Raw genomic sequence first — 16,955 nt, forward strand, 5'->3', positions numbered from 1 at the left:
TAAATTTTTTTTTTTTATAATTATAATATTGACATACTGTTACAATGTTACTCATACTTACGAAAAACATATAAAATTATTATATATATATATATATTATTTATTAAGATTTATTTTTATTGTATGAAAATGCATACACAAAGGTGAAGCGGATCTTGTGCAAGTATGCAAATAAAATTGCAACACAATTATGACTGCAAATAATTAATTCTTAATGTAAATACAAGCAATTGAAATTTAAAAGAAAAGTTATATGATTTAATCTTTCATGGATTCTTCAGTCACTTGACTTGGTGATTCATTATCAGATTTCTTCTTTTTACTTCCTGACACAATATCATCAATTCTCAAGAGTAAAATAGCAGTTTCTATGGCGGTTTTATAAGTTTGTAATTTAACTGAAAGTGGTTCCCAGATTCCACGTTCTTTCATATCAACCAATTGTCCTGTTTCTCCATCAATGCCCCAAGTTGTTCCTTCTGTAGTGTGTTTTGCACGAAGTGCTGTCAATGTTCTAATAGTATTTGCTCCACAATTCTGTGCCAATGTTCTAGGAATTATTTCTAAAGCATGTGCAATTGCCTTGTATGGCCATTGTTCAACACCAGCAAGACCTGCTGCTTTCTCAGACAAAAGACGAGAAACGGCCATTTCAACAGCACCACCACCTATAATAGATGTAATCATGAGATCATAACTCAATTGAGATCATTATATCTTATTATTATGTTAAATTTAATATATTTTATATACCTGGTACTAGTTTAGGTTCTAAGAGAAGATTCCGTGCAACATGTAAAGCATCTTGTAAGTTTCGTTCAGTTTCATTCAGTACATCTTTACTAGCACCTCGTAAAATTATCGTACAAGCCTTAGGATCTTTACAATCTGCAATAAAGCAAAAGTATTCATCTCCTACTTTTTTTATTTCCATAAGCCCAGCTTTAGTTCCAACATCTTCTTCTCTAAGTTCTTCAGTACGATTTACTACTGTTGCACCACAAGCTCTTGCTACTCTATTAATATCACTTTTTCTCAAACGGCGAATAGCAGAAATTCCAGCTTTTACAAGATAGTGTTGGGCTAAATCTGAAACACCCTTCTCAGTGATTACTAAATCTGGTTTAACTAAAATGATGTCTTCACAAATTTTTTTTATATGTTCTTCCTCCAGTTCCAAAATTCGTGTAAAATCAGTATCTTTTAATATTTCAATATTTGTTTGGGATTCTCCTTTCTTATATTCTAAAGGACAATCTAATAAAACAATCCTAGGATTTTTTATATAACGTCTCATTTTTGGATGTGTTACATCCTTATTAAACATAACACCTTTAAGAACAGTGCTATCTTCAATAGATCCTCCAGGAATTTTTTCAACTTTTGCATAACGCTTAATATCTATCTCTTTACGGCCATTTTCTTCTAAGATTACAGTACTAACTGCATCTAATGCGATCTGACAAGCTAATTTAGCCCAACGCCCTATAAACTTGGTGCCTACACATGAGTTTATCACTTGAATCAATTTATTGCGATCATTACAATCAAGATCCATACTGACTTGTTCATTTAGAATTATCACCATATCTTCTAAAGCTTGTCGATATGCCCGTATAATAACAGTAGGATGCATGCTTTGTTCTAAAAATGGCTCTGCAGTAGCCAAAATTTCTCCTGCTAACACAATCACAGAAGTTGTACCATCTCCAACTTCTTCATCTTGAGTTCTAGCTATTTCAATCATTGACTTTCCAGCTGGATGCTGTACTGTAATTTCACGAAGAATAGCATTTCCATCGTTTGTCATAACAATACCACCCATTGGATCCATTAACATTTTTAACATTGCCTGTGGGCCCAGACATGTTCTAATGACATCTGCAATTGCCTTTATAAAAAGAAATCAATCTTTATACCTTTAATAATAACAATAATAAAATAAAATTGGTATTCATACGATGTGTGTGTGTGTATATATATATATGTATATGTATGTATGATTATATTATTTTTTTGCTTAATTAAATACGTGTAAAGAGAAAAAAAAATCAAATTTTAAATATATTCAATTTATAGCTTTCGATAATTTTTGAAGAATTTGCAATATTCACACACAAGTGCACGTGGGTGTGCCAAGACGAAAAAGTCCATAAAAGGAGTTTCATGATCGCGAATTATTCGACTTTAAACCACTTACTTTTCCTGCTTGAATATTCTCTTTTTGTACCTTTCTTCCTGTCTCTCGTTTCGTATTCTGACCTGCAATGATCAAAGCACACGACATTGCGTTAAATATAATTTTCGTTTCGATTTGACAAACAAACGCTAATCGTGTTCATGATTTTCAACTTACTCAATACTACAATAGGAGCAGCTCCTGGTCCAAACATTTTTTCGACCTTCAATTAATTGTAAAGTGAAACAAATAAACAATCTTCTTTTATGTTGAAATACTAAATACACTTAGTAGTCTTTTTCGACAAGAATGGAAAAATTAATAACGAACCAACCTCGCACCAATGGATTAGATACCCACAAACGCCGACAAATATGAACGAACCCAATCGCGGGTAATACGTTATTCAAATAAGATGTTCATAGTACGTTCTAAAATCACGAAATAAGGTCGTTCTGTGTTGTTATCTTAATATAAATTTTATATATACCTATAGCAAAAAGTCTTTTTATCTGTAGCAATAATGCTATAAAATGAATAACATAAATAAAAACACTTGTAAATACAATGAATGTACCATGCGAATGCGCAATATCAACACTTCATGTTATTAGTCATTTAAAACGCAAGCTATAATTTATAAAAAATTATTGAAAACATAAATATTGAATATATTATTTTTTTATACAAGTATTTATATTAATAATAAAAATTAAATTCTACAAATGTATATCTTAAGACTTATTTGTATGAGTCATTTAAGCTTTGATCATAGAAACCCATCCTATAATTCTACATTAAAAAAGTTAATTGTAAATCAATATCACATTATAATATATCAATACATATTATAATAACTATATTCACTTTCAGTAGATATGATTTTACAATGTAGTTGAAATTATTGAAATTTTACAAAATAAAAAATAGTAATTTACTATATGGTTTATTTCCTAAGAGAATATGGCTGGTGACGATATTAGCGCACCTATCGACAATAAGAGTATAACATTTAGTTTTCAACTATAGTTTCCTATATGGGCTTGACCTCCCTAGTAGGAACAGTCAATTCCTAAGTACGAATTGTTAGTACAGCTCGAATTAAGATGAAAAAGTATAAAGAAAGTGCTATCTTATTAATGTTATTTCTAATAAATATTGTGTATTGTAACATATGTTATAAGTTTTCAAATCGTGAAGATCCTTGTATCAATTTATGTGACAAAATACCACTTCCTTCCACAGACGTATGAATATTATATTGATTTTAAGAATTATAAATTTACTTCTATAATATAACTTATAAAAATTTTTGATTATATACGCATATTATTATTTTCATTCTTCCTTTCAGACCAAGTATATAACGTCTTGTTGTCAACGAGGCTGTAGATTTTTCAATTTAGTGGAGTTGAATTATGGACTTGAACCCAATGGCTTAAATATCACTAAGGATGATTGTAGATCTTGTAAATTTAACTTCATTCTAATTTTGATAATATTCCACAAAAACATTGCTTAAAATTTTTATCATTAAGAATAATATTTCAGCTAACAGAATATGCATGACAATAACATTTAGAAATATTTTGGTAGCTATTAAATCTTTATATTTTTAATTAAATATTAGGCTTAAATAGTGTAGGAAATAATGCTTGCTTTTATTTTTTTGTTATATTTATATAAAAAAAAGTAACTAAACTTTCTTTCAATAGCATGTATAGAAGCATATGAAGAACTACCAGATCGCTATGCTTGCACCACTGGTTGTGAAATTATGGCCAAACAACGTCTCTCCGACTTGTTATCACTCCTTTCTCTTACTCTTTATGTAGAGGAATATGTAGATTCTAACACATTACTAACGTATCCTGATATACCAGAAAATGATATTCTAACAGACCCTGGTATTCGAAGAGAGCTTCTTCCAAGGTGGTGGGACTCCAATGGGTTTAAATTACCTCAAACTTATATCAAAACTGTTCCAACGGATGATGGGGTACGTTTTATCTTTTAAATTTGTTTTATTAATTTAGATTAATTACCAAAGATGTTTTTTTAATATTGTAAGAAAGATTACTAATTTTTTGTTAGCAAATAATTTTCTTATAAATAAAATGCTTTTTAATAAGTAAACTCAATGCTGTGAAAATATAGACCATGGATTATGAAACCTCATCAGATAATACAGAAGAAACTGAATTAACTTCATCATGGATACCAGGAACCAAGTTGTTTCAGTATGCAATGAAACGTGGATTACCAACTATACGCATTCTTTTTGTTCTAACATTTACAGCACTCTTAATTACAGCGTGTATGTATTTACATGCCATAGCTTTAAACAAAACATGTGATGATATAAGAGAATTTATTATTGATAAATTCAAAGCATCAGATAAGAATATATCATATATCCTAGATAAAGGACCATTTCATAAAAAGTATAAATTTGATGTTAATGATAAATTGAATATTAACTTAAAAGTTTAAGTAATCTTGGAGATTATTAAAATTAAATATATATATATATATTCTATTCATATATATATATATATATATATATATATATATATATATATATATATTTACAAAAGTTTGAATAAAATGTATTTACATTACAGTTGCCCTTTATATACTGGCACTGTTAAAACGTTTGCTTCTTATAAGATGCTATCCAACGATCCATAAGTTAAATACAAGTTTTAATATGATATATATATGTAAAAATAAGCAATTAATTTAAGTCATTAATGTTTCATACCTTCAACTTTTATAAGTAACCAATTCAAAATTAATTATTCCAAGAAAGTATTAATTGAGTGCAATACTATAGAACACCATATATGTTTAAAGTATTTCATGTGTCATAAATGTTCTTATATAAGTAGTTATAATTTTTGTTGTCTTGAAAGAATTATTATGCAATGTGATATTGATGCTTTTTACATTCAATCAAAATAGTGAAAATGATTAATGTATGCACGAGATAGACTGGTTTAAAGACTGTATAATTTTTTTACCAAAAGCCATTAAGGATATATATATATTATTTTTAATATAATTTATAAAGTAAACAATTCTATAATAACCAATATAACAATTTTCCATAAATCACATATTTTATAGAATCAAACTATTCCTTTATTTTTATCCATAGTAATAAAACATAAGTAATTGTATCTATGGGTATATCTATTGATAGAAATAATCTAGATTTATCATTTTTATGGGATATTATTGTGGTCCTAGATGGATAATTTGTTGATATTAGCTGTTGACTTTAAACATTTGTGTGACATGAGATTTATGTATTTAAAATAAAGTATTCATTAAAATTGATGGTTAATATAATAAATCTTTTTCATTTTATAAAACTGACCTTATTATGTGGTATCACATGCTAATGAATAAAAAAGTTATTTTATACACATCTTGGCACAGCATTTATGTTATGTAATAATTATTTTCTAACAATTATAATGAAAATACAATAGTAAATAAAATTATATATTTTATAAATACAAAAGAATGATAATTGAGTATTCATATGATATTACATAATTTACAGTGTTAAATAACAAGTGAAATGGCATAATATATCTATAACATTTTATACAAAATTAATATTTTTTTAACATTATCATTAGTACTTTCAAAATGCAATAATGAGATATCACCAAAAAAAGGGCAGTTTTCCTCTCTATCTAAAAGAGTAAGTTTCTGCTTGTAAAAAAGATTTTCAAATATTTTTACATTACTTATTACATGTTTATGAATGTAAAGCATGATAAATTAAACTAGTCTCATAAAGCAATAATTTCTAGAAAGCAGAAAACGAAGTTTTATCTTATTAAATTAGTAATAAAAATATGCAATGTAGATATCAAAACATTTATTATACAGGAAGATATATCTGAAATTAATATATCGACGTTCCTTAAATAGAGTATCGAAAAGATGCTAAATATGTATCTTAGTATGTATTGTAACAAAAATAAAAACTATGTAATATTACCATAAGACAATTTTCTTATAAGACTGGCTCTATCTGTAAATTTACTACATTATTTAAACAGAATAAAGTCTTTAAAACCCTTGCTGTACGATATACAACAGAAGTATATAGCATACGACTTATGAAGGTAAGCATCTTTTAAACAGAGATGCTACAGTGTAACAAAGAGAACTGTTTTTCCACTCTAATTATATAAATAATCTCTATATTATGTATTAGGTTTTTTAAATTTTTCAGACGTTATCACTTTTCCAATTCCGATTATCACAATATACATAATATGAAAAAATATCTAGAATTGAAAAAGAAATTAACGTAGAATGTGTAAAGTTAAGAAAATCGATCTGTACAACATATAGTGAGCATTAACATATTCCGATAATATTTTTTTAAAAATATTAAAATAAATTTACAACCAATAAAGCTTCGGATCATCCCGTCTAACTTGAAGTTTTAAAACGTGTCTATAAATTTTTAGTGCTGGACCTAAGAGCAAATCAAGTCCACTTAACACGTCCGATCTTTTCATCAATAAAAGAGAATGACCATCTATATCCTATAAACATATAACAAATACGTGAAATATAATTACTTCATAATTAAAGCAATGAAATATATTCGTGTTACTCACTTGTTGCCTGAATACTTCTGCTTCTTTTGGAAATAGTCTGGCAAAGTATTGATATACTTGCTCAGATGTCCAGTCCGAAGCATCAGGGATATTTGGATCGATTCCATCTTTAGTAGCATCGTCTTCCATTTGATCAGAAGATGCGCGAGCAGGCGACACTTGGGGGCTTAAAACAGGTGGTAATACAGGTGTACTTGATGGTGTATCAGGTCGTGTAGAAACAAGACTGACAGTTTGATTGTTGTTCGTTTTTTGTTGCTTTTGAACGCAATCATTACATTGCCACCTTAAATTTGATTTTGGATTTATAACACGTGGTGAATGGCAACAATGATGATATGCTTCATCACAAGAGTAACAGGTAATTAATGGTCCCTATAAAACACAGAAAAATAATTAACATATGAAAATAATTAGATTACTATTACAAAAAAAAATATTTCAACTTACAGCATCTGAAGTTTCACAACATATGGTACAAGTCTTACAACGTTCACATTGCCAATTACTACCAGCCTTATGAATTATTTCTTCTGCAGTATAAATGCAACTTGGATGGGCTAAACAAATCAAAATATACACATATACCAACGCTAACATTTATATTAATTTTAAAGAAAAGCAAAGATCCATAAAACTTACCTCTTACTGTACAATCTCGACAAGCAACTAATGCTTCTTGTTTTTCTTTAGCGCAAAGACTGCATTGTCTACAAGGTCCATCTTTAATCGGTGGTTTAACAGTTTCTTGAGGCTCCTGAATCGTAGCAGTTTTATTTTGAGTACCAGATTGTCTGCCACGTTTCCGCCTTACAAGGTTGTTATCGGATGGGTCGAAGACTTTTTTTGCTCTCTGGAAAATGGTCTTCAGTTGAAATCAAAGAACAAAAAGAAGAGATGGTATAATTGTTAAAGCAATAATAATTTCGTGTACTCAAGTATAATGAAAGAGTAGAAACAAACCTTTCTACGAGCACTACGGAAACCACCTACGTTGACGTTGGATGGTGTGGGGGAAGGGTTCGTGGAACTCCTACCAGCATCTTCGTCGTCGCGATCTTCACTAAAATGTTCGTTGTCTTCTCTCTTTTCTTTTTGCGTGGAAGATTCTTCTTTATTGTCTTTGCGAAACTCTTCGAACTTGATCTCTATGTCCATAGGATCATCTGTCCTGACGAGTAGGCGTTGCTTACGTTCCGATTTGGAGGACCTTTTGAGGTTATGGCACTGATTGTCCGTACTTTTGACGTCGTCCTTACGTTCGTCGACATTAGCTAGTGGATCTTCGGACTCCTTTGTTCGATCGCCATCGAGAGAGGTTTCTTCGGTACGATCTTGATTTTTGGTAAGGAGAATATCGAAACATTCTTCCTTCTTGCTCGACGCTTCTGGCTTCGGACTCGCTTGACGCGAGGACCTCGGTGTATTCGAAGCCGAATCGGCGATAGTCAAATTCTCTGTCTCATCGAAATCATAAGGGCCACTAGTGGTCGAGGATACCGTTTGTGAGTCCTTACGCCTGATGTTACCATTTTCGATATTCTCAAGGGTGAAGGTCTCACGATGCGTCGATTCGGTTGCAGTCGTCATGTCGGATGTCGCCACCAGCGAATAATTACCGTTAGAAAGACGCGTTAAATTCCCGCTCGCAACTTCTTTCCCGAGGAAATCCTCAACCATACGTCTAGAGGTAGGATTCGAAACACCGTCGAGCAGCTGCTCGACCAATCTATAAGCCGGCACACCTTGATCAAGGTAATCCGGTTCCTCGACGACGAGCTCGGCAACCGCGCCAGCCACCATCCCCGAATTCAGTTTCTCCTTTACGAAGCCTTCCGGTCGATTTTTGTAAAGTTGTAAACGCGACCACTTGGACGCGTTTCTATAACTTGTATTGCCTTTGTAATCGACCTGTATAACCTTCTCAGCCTCGATTAAGCGATGAAGATCAGCAATCGTATCTCGCACGTCTACCGAGAACTTTCGAAGCAGGTAGTTACAAATACGATCGGCATCGGGACGCGCCTTACGTCGGCGCAACTGATCTATCGCCTCCAGGATCTGCTCCTCGTGACGGATTTGCGTTTCCACCCGGTGCTGCTGCATCCTTCCGTGTCGCGCTGTTACCACCCTTTGCCCTCTCTTTCTCTCTTTTTCTCTCTGTTTCTCTCTCTCTCTCCCTCTCTCTCTCTTTCTCTCTCTTTCTCTCTCTCTCTCTCTACTTTACTTTTCCTTCCTCGTTCACTCGCTTTATTTTACACTCTTTACCGCGCACGTTCGTTTTCTTGAAGGTAACGACGACGTGCACGTCTTCTTTTACACCTCTGTAAAAGTTATTTTCTTATATCACTTAGCGATATCAAGGGTTACAAAGAGCTGCTCGATCCCGTCGGCTTCCGCGTATTATCTTTAGGTTCAGAGCTCTACGCGCGTTTTTTGTCCGGCCGCACGCGTATTCGCGCTTCGACCTTTCCCCCCACCCCTATCGCTTTCTCTCTCTCTCTCTCTCTCTCTCTCTCTCTCTCTCTCTCTCTCTCTCTCTCTCTCTCTCTCTATCTATCTATCTATCTATCTCCCTTTTACTGTCTCTCACTCGTGCGGATTCGCGCGCCTGCATCGGATCATCCTCGCGCGAACAACCAAGTTAAAATCTTTTCCGTTCTCTTCATGATAACGTATTCCCTAAGACTGCATAAAGACAAACACAAGAAACAAGGTCGTTGAATAATGTCGCAGCGGTCGTGCAATGTCTCTTCTTGAACTCGAGATCTGTCTCGCGTAGTAGCTCCTCGTTCGTTAGATCGACGTGCGCAACGTTATACCGTCAACTTGCCGCGAGAACGAGAAAACAAGAGAAAAGTAGTCCGACGGATGAAAAAGTCCAAGAGTGTCGCTGCTCGTCGACGAATCGAAGGCGAAGGCGAAGGCGAAGGCAAAAAAGAAAGCGTAAATCTCGAAGAAACGTGTGAAACGCGCAGAGCACAACTCGGTTCGATGCGACCAAAAAGCGACATCGATTGCGACGATCAACGAAGTTCAATAGCGTAGCAAAGTCCGTAGCTCGTTCGAACGCGCGAAGCGGCACTTTGCTTCTCCTCACTTCTCCGCTATACTCGTGCCGATTCTCTTCTCTTTCTCCCCCTCTCTTTCTCTCGACGTTGTCGTCGTCGCCGTCGTCCTCCTCCTTCTCCAACTCCAACTCCACCTCTACCTCTTCCTCTTCCTCTTCCTCCTACTCTTCCCCTTTCTCCTACTCCTACGGGATCTCGCAAGCGATCGCTCGTCGCTCGCTCGTACGCATGGTCGATCCTCGAAGGAGTTTTCGAATCGCAAGCACCGCTCGCGCCCTTCGTCCGTAGCCCGCGCGCGCGCGCAAGCCGGAGACCGCTGCCGCGCGCTGTACGAGGGAGGGAGAAAGACGGATACAACCGATAGCCGATGATATTCTCTACGAAAGTCAGTTAGCTCGTTACGTTGGATCGCGCGTTGAAGGGCACTTTCGAACGAAGTCTTTTTCCTTTTTTCTTTCCGTACTTTGTCCCTTCCTTTAGCAGCGCAAACACGACGAACTTAGCAACCCAAAAGAATGTGCGAAGGAAGACGTACGTGTTCGCCGAATAATATCTGTATTTTTTTTTTTTTTCTATTACCTCTATCTTCCCTGTCTTCTCTTGTATTTCCACCTTCTCTTAATCCTTCTCTCTCTCTCTTTCTTCTTTTTTCGGTATTAAAAGTTTCAAGAAGGAGGGTTGTGCTCTCGTAAAAGGGACAGTGTTTCCACTCGATCTTTCGGCCGCACAACACGCGTTTTACTCTCGCGCATACGTATATAGTGTCCTCGGTAAGTCACGCCGGGGGCGACGTGAGCAAAGAAAGAATCTCGGTTGCGCGCGGTCGTCTCTGTCCGCACGTCGTCGGTCCACGCACCGTCTCGTATCATCGGCGCGCCACGATCGCGCCTCGTTCTTCGCGCTACCTCTCTTCTCCTACTCTCTCTTTCTCTCTGTCTTTTATTCTCACGGTGTCGATTAGTTTTGCGTTTTGCAACTGATAATACGTTTCCTGAGCAACCGGGAAATTGAATAAATGGGTTGACGAAAGAACGGTGAACGAAGAAATGAGAGAACGAAAGAAGGAGCGAACGAACAACGATCTTCTCTCACGCGCGTCGCAAGAACGATTGCCAGCGGCCCACGGTCGTAGTTGCAAACGACGCGCAGGCAGAGCGCGCGCCGCACACCTACAAACGTCGCAACGCGTTCGGGTTCCACGGACAAATCTACATAAACGTGCATTTACGTACTGGTATATTCCTGTGTAAGAGCGCGCATATATGTGTCTACACGACGAGTGTGTCGTGCAGTATACATACATACATATATATCTATATCTATATATATATATGTATATAATATCTATATATATATATGCATGTGTATATTATACGTAGGTGCGTATGTATCTTTATGTACCACATGATACGTAATATTGCCGGTGCTCGGGCATATACATTTTTGCATACGTTAGGTGCTCTAAAATCAGGAGCGAGTGCTCGAAAAGTCTGGAGAACGTCGATAAAGAGCGCGTAACCCGGAGCTCCTCTGTCGCGCGCTCCTTACTACCGTGGTATGATCGGTGCGTTGATCAAGCTGAAATTACCTCGAATCTTCCTTGTCTTGCAAGACGCACGAACTCTACTCCTTCCTTCTTTCCTTTCTTTCGTTTGTACTTTTGCTCGCTACTATTCGACGCGTCGTCGATCCTCTTTTTGTCTCACGCGAGCAAGGTGCAGCTAAGCGAAGACGTGCGCGCGCGCGTTTATCCGCACACGATACGACGAGACGGTGACGGCACGGAGACGGCGACGGAGACGAAGACGACGACACAAGAACGACGTAAGCGCGAGACGCGCTCTTTTTCTTCTCGCGCTTCGCACGAACCGCCCGAGAAAGATCGACCGATCGACTCATCCGTACGAATCGTAACGCACTTCAACGTGCTCGATACGCTCTCTGGGTACCGCGCCGATCCAGCGTCGATCTAGCGCCAATCCAGCGCCAATCCAGCGCCAATCCAGCGCCAACAATCTTGCGCTCGTGTTGTTAATGCGCTTGTAGTGTAGTAACGACTAACGACATAAGATATCTTGATAAGATTTAAGTGCGCTTTGCTCTACTGCATCACACGACATCGCAACACATTGTACCGCACCGTAACGCGAGCAAACGTAACGCACCGCGCCACGCCACGCCGGGTGCGGCTTTGACGCGAATATGGATGAGCGGAGCCGCGCTCGACGCTCTACGGTACACGCGGAGCGCGCTTCTGATAGTCACAGGAGGGGAAGGACGCAGCTCCGTCGACCGATCGAGCTCCTCCCCTCTCCTCGACCTTTTTACCCCTACTTCTCCTAGATTTTCTTTTACCTGACTCACGGTCAAATACGAATGAAATACAATGTCAATTTTGAATTACGTACTTAATCTTCTTCAACCATCAAAATATAGCTTTTCCATTGTTTCCTTTTAGGAATTTATCTGAGTAACTACTTGCTCCTAACGGTACTACTTTTGTTACCTGCCCGATAATTACGGTCCTTCTAGCGGTATCTATCGTTTGTACAATAAAACTTTCCATTTTCTCTGATGATAATTTACAACACCAAATATCGACATGTGCACGTTGTCAGTTTATATTATATTACCAATGCGCATTGTGATTATATGGTCTTTTATTCATTTTTAAATGATTTTATTATAAAATGAATACAAAAATTTTACCTCGGAAAAAAGTATATGACTAAAAGGAATTTGAAGAAAAAACATTAATGTAGTATATAATGATTTATGCGTTGATTTGATTTTCACCATAAATATTATGAAAATGTATTTTCCTTTTCACTTCCAATAATTTTATTACTGCTTCCTCGAAGCTTAGAAGTTAAATTTAATGGTTTTCCCTTGGTAACAATATGATTACTATCTTTTAACGGACTTTTCTGTTCTGTTATTCCGATCTTTTTATTAGTCATCGGTGATTTTTTATAAATATTTTCTTCTTTTTTAGATAAACTTTGCGACGATAGTGACATTTCTTGTGATTTATTAATATCTTGCGATGGGATTCTTACAAGAACACCGGGAGACGTAGAATATTTTGGAATACTAGATTCTCTTATTTGACTTTTAGGCATCCCTCTTCTTGGAGAACAACATTTACTCACTCTGTAGATAAACAAGAAGTATTTAATAATATTTACTACAATTGTTTTCTTTTTATTCTCACCTTTTCGGACTAAGATAAATTTTACATTTATCACTAGTTATTTCCTCCTGTACGTTTATCGGCGATATATCGCACGAAGCATTGATCTTGTCACAACGTTGAATCATTGGCAATTGTACAACAGATTTATGTTTAAGAGAGTCTGGTGTCGACGATGCCATTGGTTTTAATTTAGGAGATTTTTTAAAGTCAATTTCATTTTCCATTGAATTGGGTGTGCTACTGAATATTTTAATGCAGGGTTGTACATTCTTAGGTGATTTCGGAGGTGTAGTTATACCTAAAATATGGATTTAAATGAAAAATTTTATCTATTTATATATTTTATGTTTAGTTTTTTCGTTCTCTCTCTCTCTCTCTCTCTCTCTCTCTTTCTATATATATATATATATATATATATATATATATATATATATATATATATATACCTTTTCTTTGCATATTTCCTATTGGAATAACTGCTTTCATAGGACCCTTTCTATTTACAGCTTCAAATTTTGATTTGTTTTTTAATTGATTTCTGACAACTAATTTGATAGGTGGTTTCTCTTTTGGATTATTTATTCCTGTATTTACTTTGTGTATACCTAAAAGGAAATTTAATTCATTAAATTTTTAATCTTATATTTACTCTTTAATGGTTAAAAAACTCTGCTGTAGAGACATCATTGTATAAGTATAACCAGCTTTATCAGAATTTTTTGAACATTAACAGTAATATAATATATTACAAGAGATTTAATACTGGATATTAGTGGATACTAATATTTACCAATAATTTGCTGATCTCCTATGTTAGCAGCAACTTCTTTTTTAGATGAGATCAAATTAATTGAACCTGGATCACTAGGAAAACGCTTTTTAGTCTTACTTAATTGAGATTTGTTATTATCTTTAAATACCAATGAATTTTGCAGTTTTTTACTAGGAGATGTACTAGTTACACAAGCACTCCTCCTGTATGCTTTCTGGTTAAATGGTTTCACCTATAATATTAAATATTAAAATTATATTAAAAAGTTTTTTACATAGAAAAAAATATATATATATTTTGACAAATATAAATCATTAAAGTTCTCACCTTTGATATTAAATCCAAACTTCGTCTTTGTTTCACTTTTAATGATATTGTAGATTGTACTTTATTTACAGATTTCTCTTTAGTTGGTGTTCTTCCAATAGTAGAAGTTATATTATCATGTTCATTATTTTTTTCTTGCTTATTTTTTGATACTAAATTTAATACTTCCCCTAAATTCTTTAACAAATTCAGTGTTGCTGATTCGTTAGATTGTCCACTTAATACTTTACCTAAATTGATAAGCAGTTCTACTGCAACTTTTTCATTACTCTCTGTTTTATTATTTTCTTCTTTATTTGTTTCCATATTTTCTTGAGTAGAATTATTAATATCAATCTCGTTTTCTTCTTTTTCTGTATCAACAGATCTTTCTTTCTTTGGAGAAATTTCTGTTTGTGCATTTACTAATGGTAAATCATTTTGTATTTTATTTTCCATTATTAATAATTTACTGTCATTGAATACTTCACATCTATTTATTTTGTTATTACAACATAATTCCTTGTTAATTTCTATTTCATGAATTTTTAAATCATCCACATGACTCTTATCATGTTTTTCTTCTCCTGTATTTTTGATAGTTTCTGAATCATTTGTTGTTTGCAAATATGCAGATAATAATTCAATATCATTGTTGGATTGAATTCCTAAAACTTTTTCCAAATTTTCAAGTAATCTGTTAGCCTCAGAATTGTTTTCTGTACTAACTATTTTTTTAAGATCAAGTAATAATGTGGATGTAGCTTTTTTATCAGCAATAATTTGACTAAAAGGAACTATTTCTATATTTTGTTTAATGTTATTCTGTGATTTTGTTTTATCATTTGTATTGCTATTAGAACATAATATGTTATCAAACTTCTCTTCCCTATTAGTAGCATTTAAAGATGGTACCTCAATTAAGCCATCTACTATGTCATCTTCAAATGCTGGCAATAATTCTGAAGTCCACATAGGATCATCTATAATCAGTTCATCTGAATTTGCTGTTATTATAGAAACATAAAATTATATTGACAATATAAATAAATGATAAGAATTCAATATAACATAGAGATAGCAAATAGTAAAAAAAGTATACATACACCCTGAAGCTTTTTCTGCATATTCTTCAAATGTTTTCGCAAGAGCTTTAGCTTCATTTAATATTGATTTATTTACGTTATTGTTTTTCTGTAAAACAATAAATATATAAAATTTAATCTAAACAAACAAAATATTCTAAAGTAAATAAAATTAATGAATAATTTTTTATTTACATACAAGAAAATTAGAATCAGAAGAAGCATCTGAATTGGTACTATTATTAGATAATTTAGAAAATGTAATTTCAGGTATACAAGCATCAATATCAAGCAATTTATCATTAACATCAAATGTTGTTTTTGTATTTATATGTTGATTATCACTTTCATTATTATCTTTTTGCGAAATTTGTAATTCTGATGTCTTCAATTTTAATTCATTCAGTTTTTGTGCTAAAACGGATATATCAATCTGTTTTTGAGCTGGTGTAATAGGTAATGATGTTCCAGAACTTACAGATATTTTATTCATAGGACTATTCACCCTTTCATTTAATTTTGTATCACAAAATACCAATGAAGAACAATTATCTAAGAAAGCAAAATTCATAGTATTATTTGATATCATTGAAGCCATAGAATTATGTGTTAAGGAACCAGAATTTCTTGTAATACTAGAAATGTTTGATATAGTAGAAAATACAGAGACATCATTATATTGATCTTCTAAGAAGCCTTTATTTAATTGATCATTAAATATTGAAGAAGACTTGCTGTCTGTATCATTTATATTTACTCTGTCAGTTTTTAATGTTTCTGTCACAGAATTTGATCTATATTTTAACAGCTGTTTGCATTCATGTGCTATATCACCTTGAGAATATGAACGCATTTGTATTGACTTTATATTTATTGGTATTAAGTTTTTTATATCACTTTCAGTTTCTTGTATATGTAATGGTATTTTATGTTGAACCATACATTTAATTTCATTTTTTTCTCCATTATAATTTGTTTCATATAATGTATCATTCATTGCAGAATGATTTAATATCGACGAATTTAATGACTTTATCTCAGCTGTAGATTTTATAAGATCAGGATTTGGGAAAGATTCATCCAAAGTTTTACCTTCTTTTAACTTGCACGAAAATTGTGTGTATGTAGCTTTGCAATCATCTGTAATATTAATGTTCTTATCTTCTAATACAGTAATGTCAGTTCCCTTTAAAGCTTTTTCATATACTATTTCAAATGGATCTTCTTCCTTATTAACATATTCTATCGCTTTATGTAGCAGCATATCAAAAGGATTGTTACCTAAACTTTCACGTTTTTCTATTATCAATGTATTATTCCTATCACAACAAACATTTAAATTTCTCTGTTCTATATTTGAAGGTACCGGGATTAACGGCGATGCTAATTTTGTATTCAATGAAGTACCCGAGGAATTGTCTAAATCTATAAGGTCACACATTTCTTATTAAATTTAAGAAATGTTTTTCGAGGTAAAAAGATTGACGGTTTACCACTTTACAGTTAAACGCGCTCAAAAAGTATGTATATATGTACATATATTTCAAAAATATTATTAGTGGTGCCCTCTAGAGGACACACAGAATATCATTATATTTACTAACATAACAAACTTCATTCCATACTGTTCTATAGTTTAAAATAATCTTTAATGCGCGGCAATTTAAAACCAAACCAGACCAAACTGTTTCGTAGAA

The 16,955-nt window shown here is 33.7% G+C and overlaps 4 protein-coding genes across 5 annotated transcripts; 1 reads left to right on the forward strand and 3 right to left on the reverse strand.

The window, feature by feature from the left end:
* Positions 1–82: 82 nt before the first annotated feature.
* On the reverse strand, positions 83–2,694 carry LOC127065218 (T-complex protein 1 subunit gamma). Its single transcript, XM_050997273.1, has 4 exons — positions 2,357–2,694; positions 2,201–2,262; positions 754–1,891; positions 83–668 (listed from the first exon to the last, which is right to left on the reverse strand). Exons 1-4 carry the CDS (start codon positions 2,391–2,393, stop codon positions 259–261), a joined length of 1,647 nt encoding a protein of 548 aa, XP_050853230.1. The 5' UTR covers positions 2,394–2,694; the 3' UTR covers positions 83–258.
* A 502-nt stretch (positions 2,695–3,196) lies between these two features.
* LOC127065219 (uncharacterized) lies at positions 3,197–5,537 on the forward strand. Its single transcript, XM_050997274.1, has 4 exons — positions 3,197–3,426; positions 3,534–3,648; positions 3,895–4,178; positions 4,337–5,537. The coding sequence occupies exons 1-4, from the start codon at positions 3,286–3,288 to the stop codon at positions 4,670–4,672; spliced, it is 876 nt and encodes a 291-aa protein (XP_050853231.1). The 5' UTR covers positions 3,197–3,285; the 3' UTR covers positions 4,673–5,537.
* Positions 5,538–6,059: 522 nt separating this feature from the next.
* Positions 6,060–12,123, reverse strand: LOC127065217 (uncharacterized). Of its 2 annotated transcripts, none has more exons than XM_050997271.1 (5): positions 7,792–12,123; positions 7,471–7,693; positions 7,279–7,388; positions 6,829–7,203; positions 6,060–6,753 (listed from the first exon to the last, which is right to left on the reverse strand). In XM_050997271.1, the coding sequence occupies exons 1-5, from the start codon at positions 8,932–8,934 to the stop codon at positions 6,607–6,609; spliced, it is 1,998 nt and encodes a 665-aa protein (XP_050853228.1). In that variant the 5' UTR covers positions 8,935–12,123; the 3' UTR covers positions 6,060–6,606. The 2 variants fall into 2 exon arrangements, with proteins under 2 accessions (XP_050853228.1, XP_050853229.1); XM_050997272.1 differs by having other exon boundaries at positions 7,471–7,681; positions 7,792–12,121.
* Positions 12,124–12,703: 580 nt separating this feature from the next.
* On the reverse strand, positions 12,704–16,915 carry LOC127065215 (uncharacterized protein MAL13P1.304-like). The gene is made up of 7 exons (XM_050997266.1): positions 15,458–16,915; positions 15,280–15,367; positions 14,195–15,180; positions 13,886–14,099; positions 13,542–13,700; positions 13,114–13,393; positions 12,704–13,052 (listed from the first exon to the last, which is right to left on the reverse strand). The coding sequence occupies exons 1-7, from the start codon at positions 16,697–16,699 to the stop codon at positions 12,704–12,706; spliced, it is 3,318 nt and encodes a 1,105-aa protein (XP_050853223.1). The 5' UTR covers positions 16,700–16,915.
* Positions 16,916–16,955: the final 40 nt, after the last annotated feature.

The sequence above is a fragment of the Vespula vulgaris genome, chromosome 7 (assembly GCF_905475345.1).
Source record: "Vespula vulgaris chromosome 7, iyVesVulg1.1, whole genome shotgun sequence".
Taxonomy (NCBI): domain Eukaryota; kingdom Metazoa; phylum Arthropoda; class Insecta; order Hymenoptera; family Vespidae; genus Vespula; species Vespula vulgaris.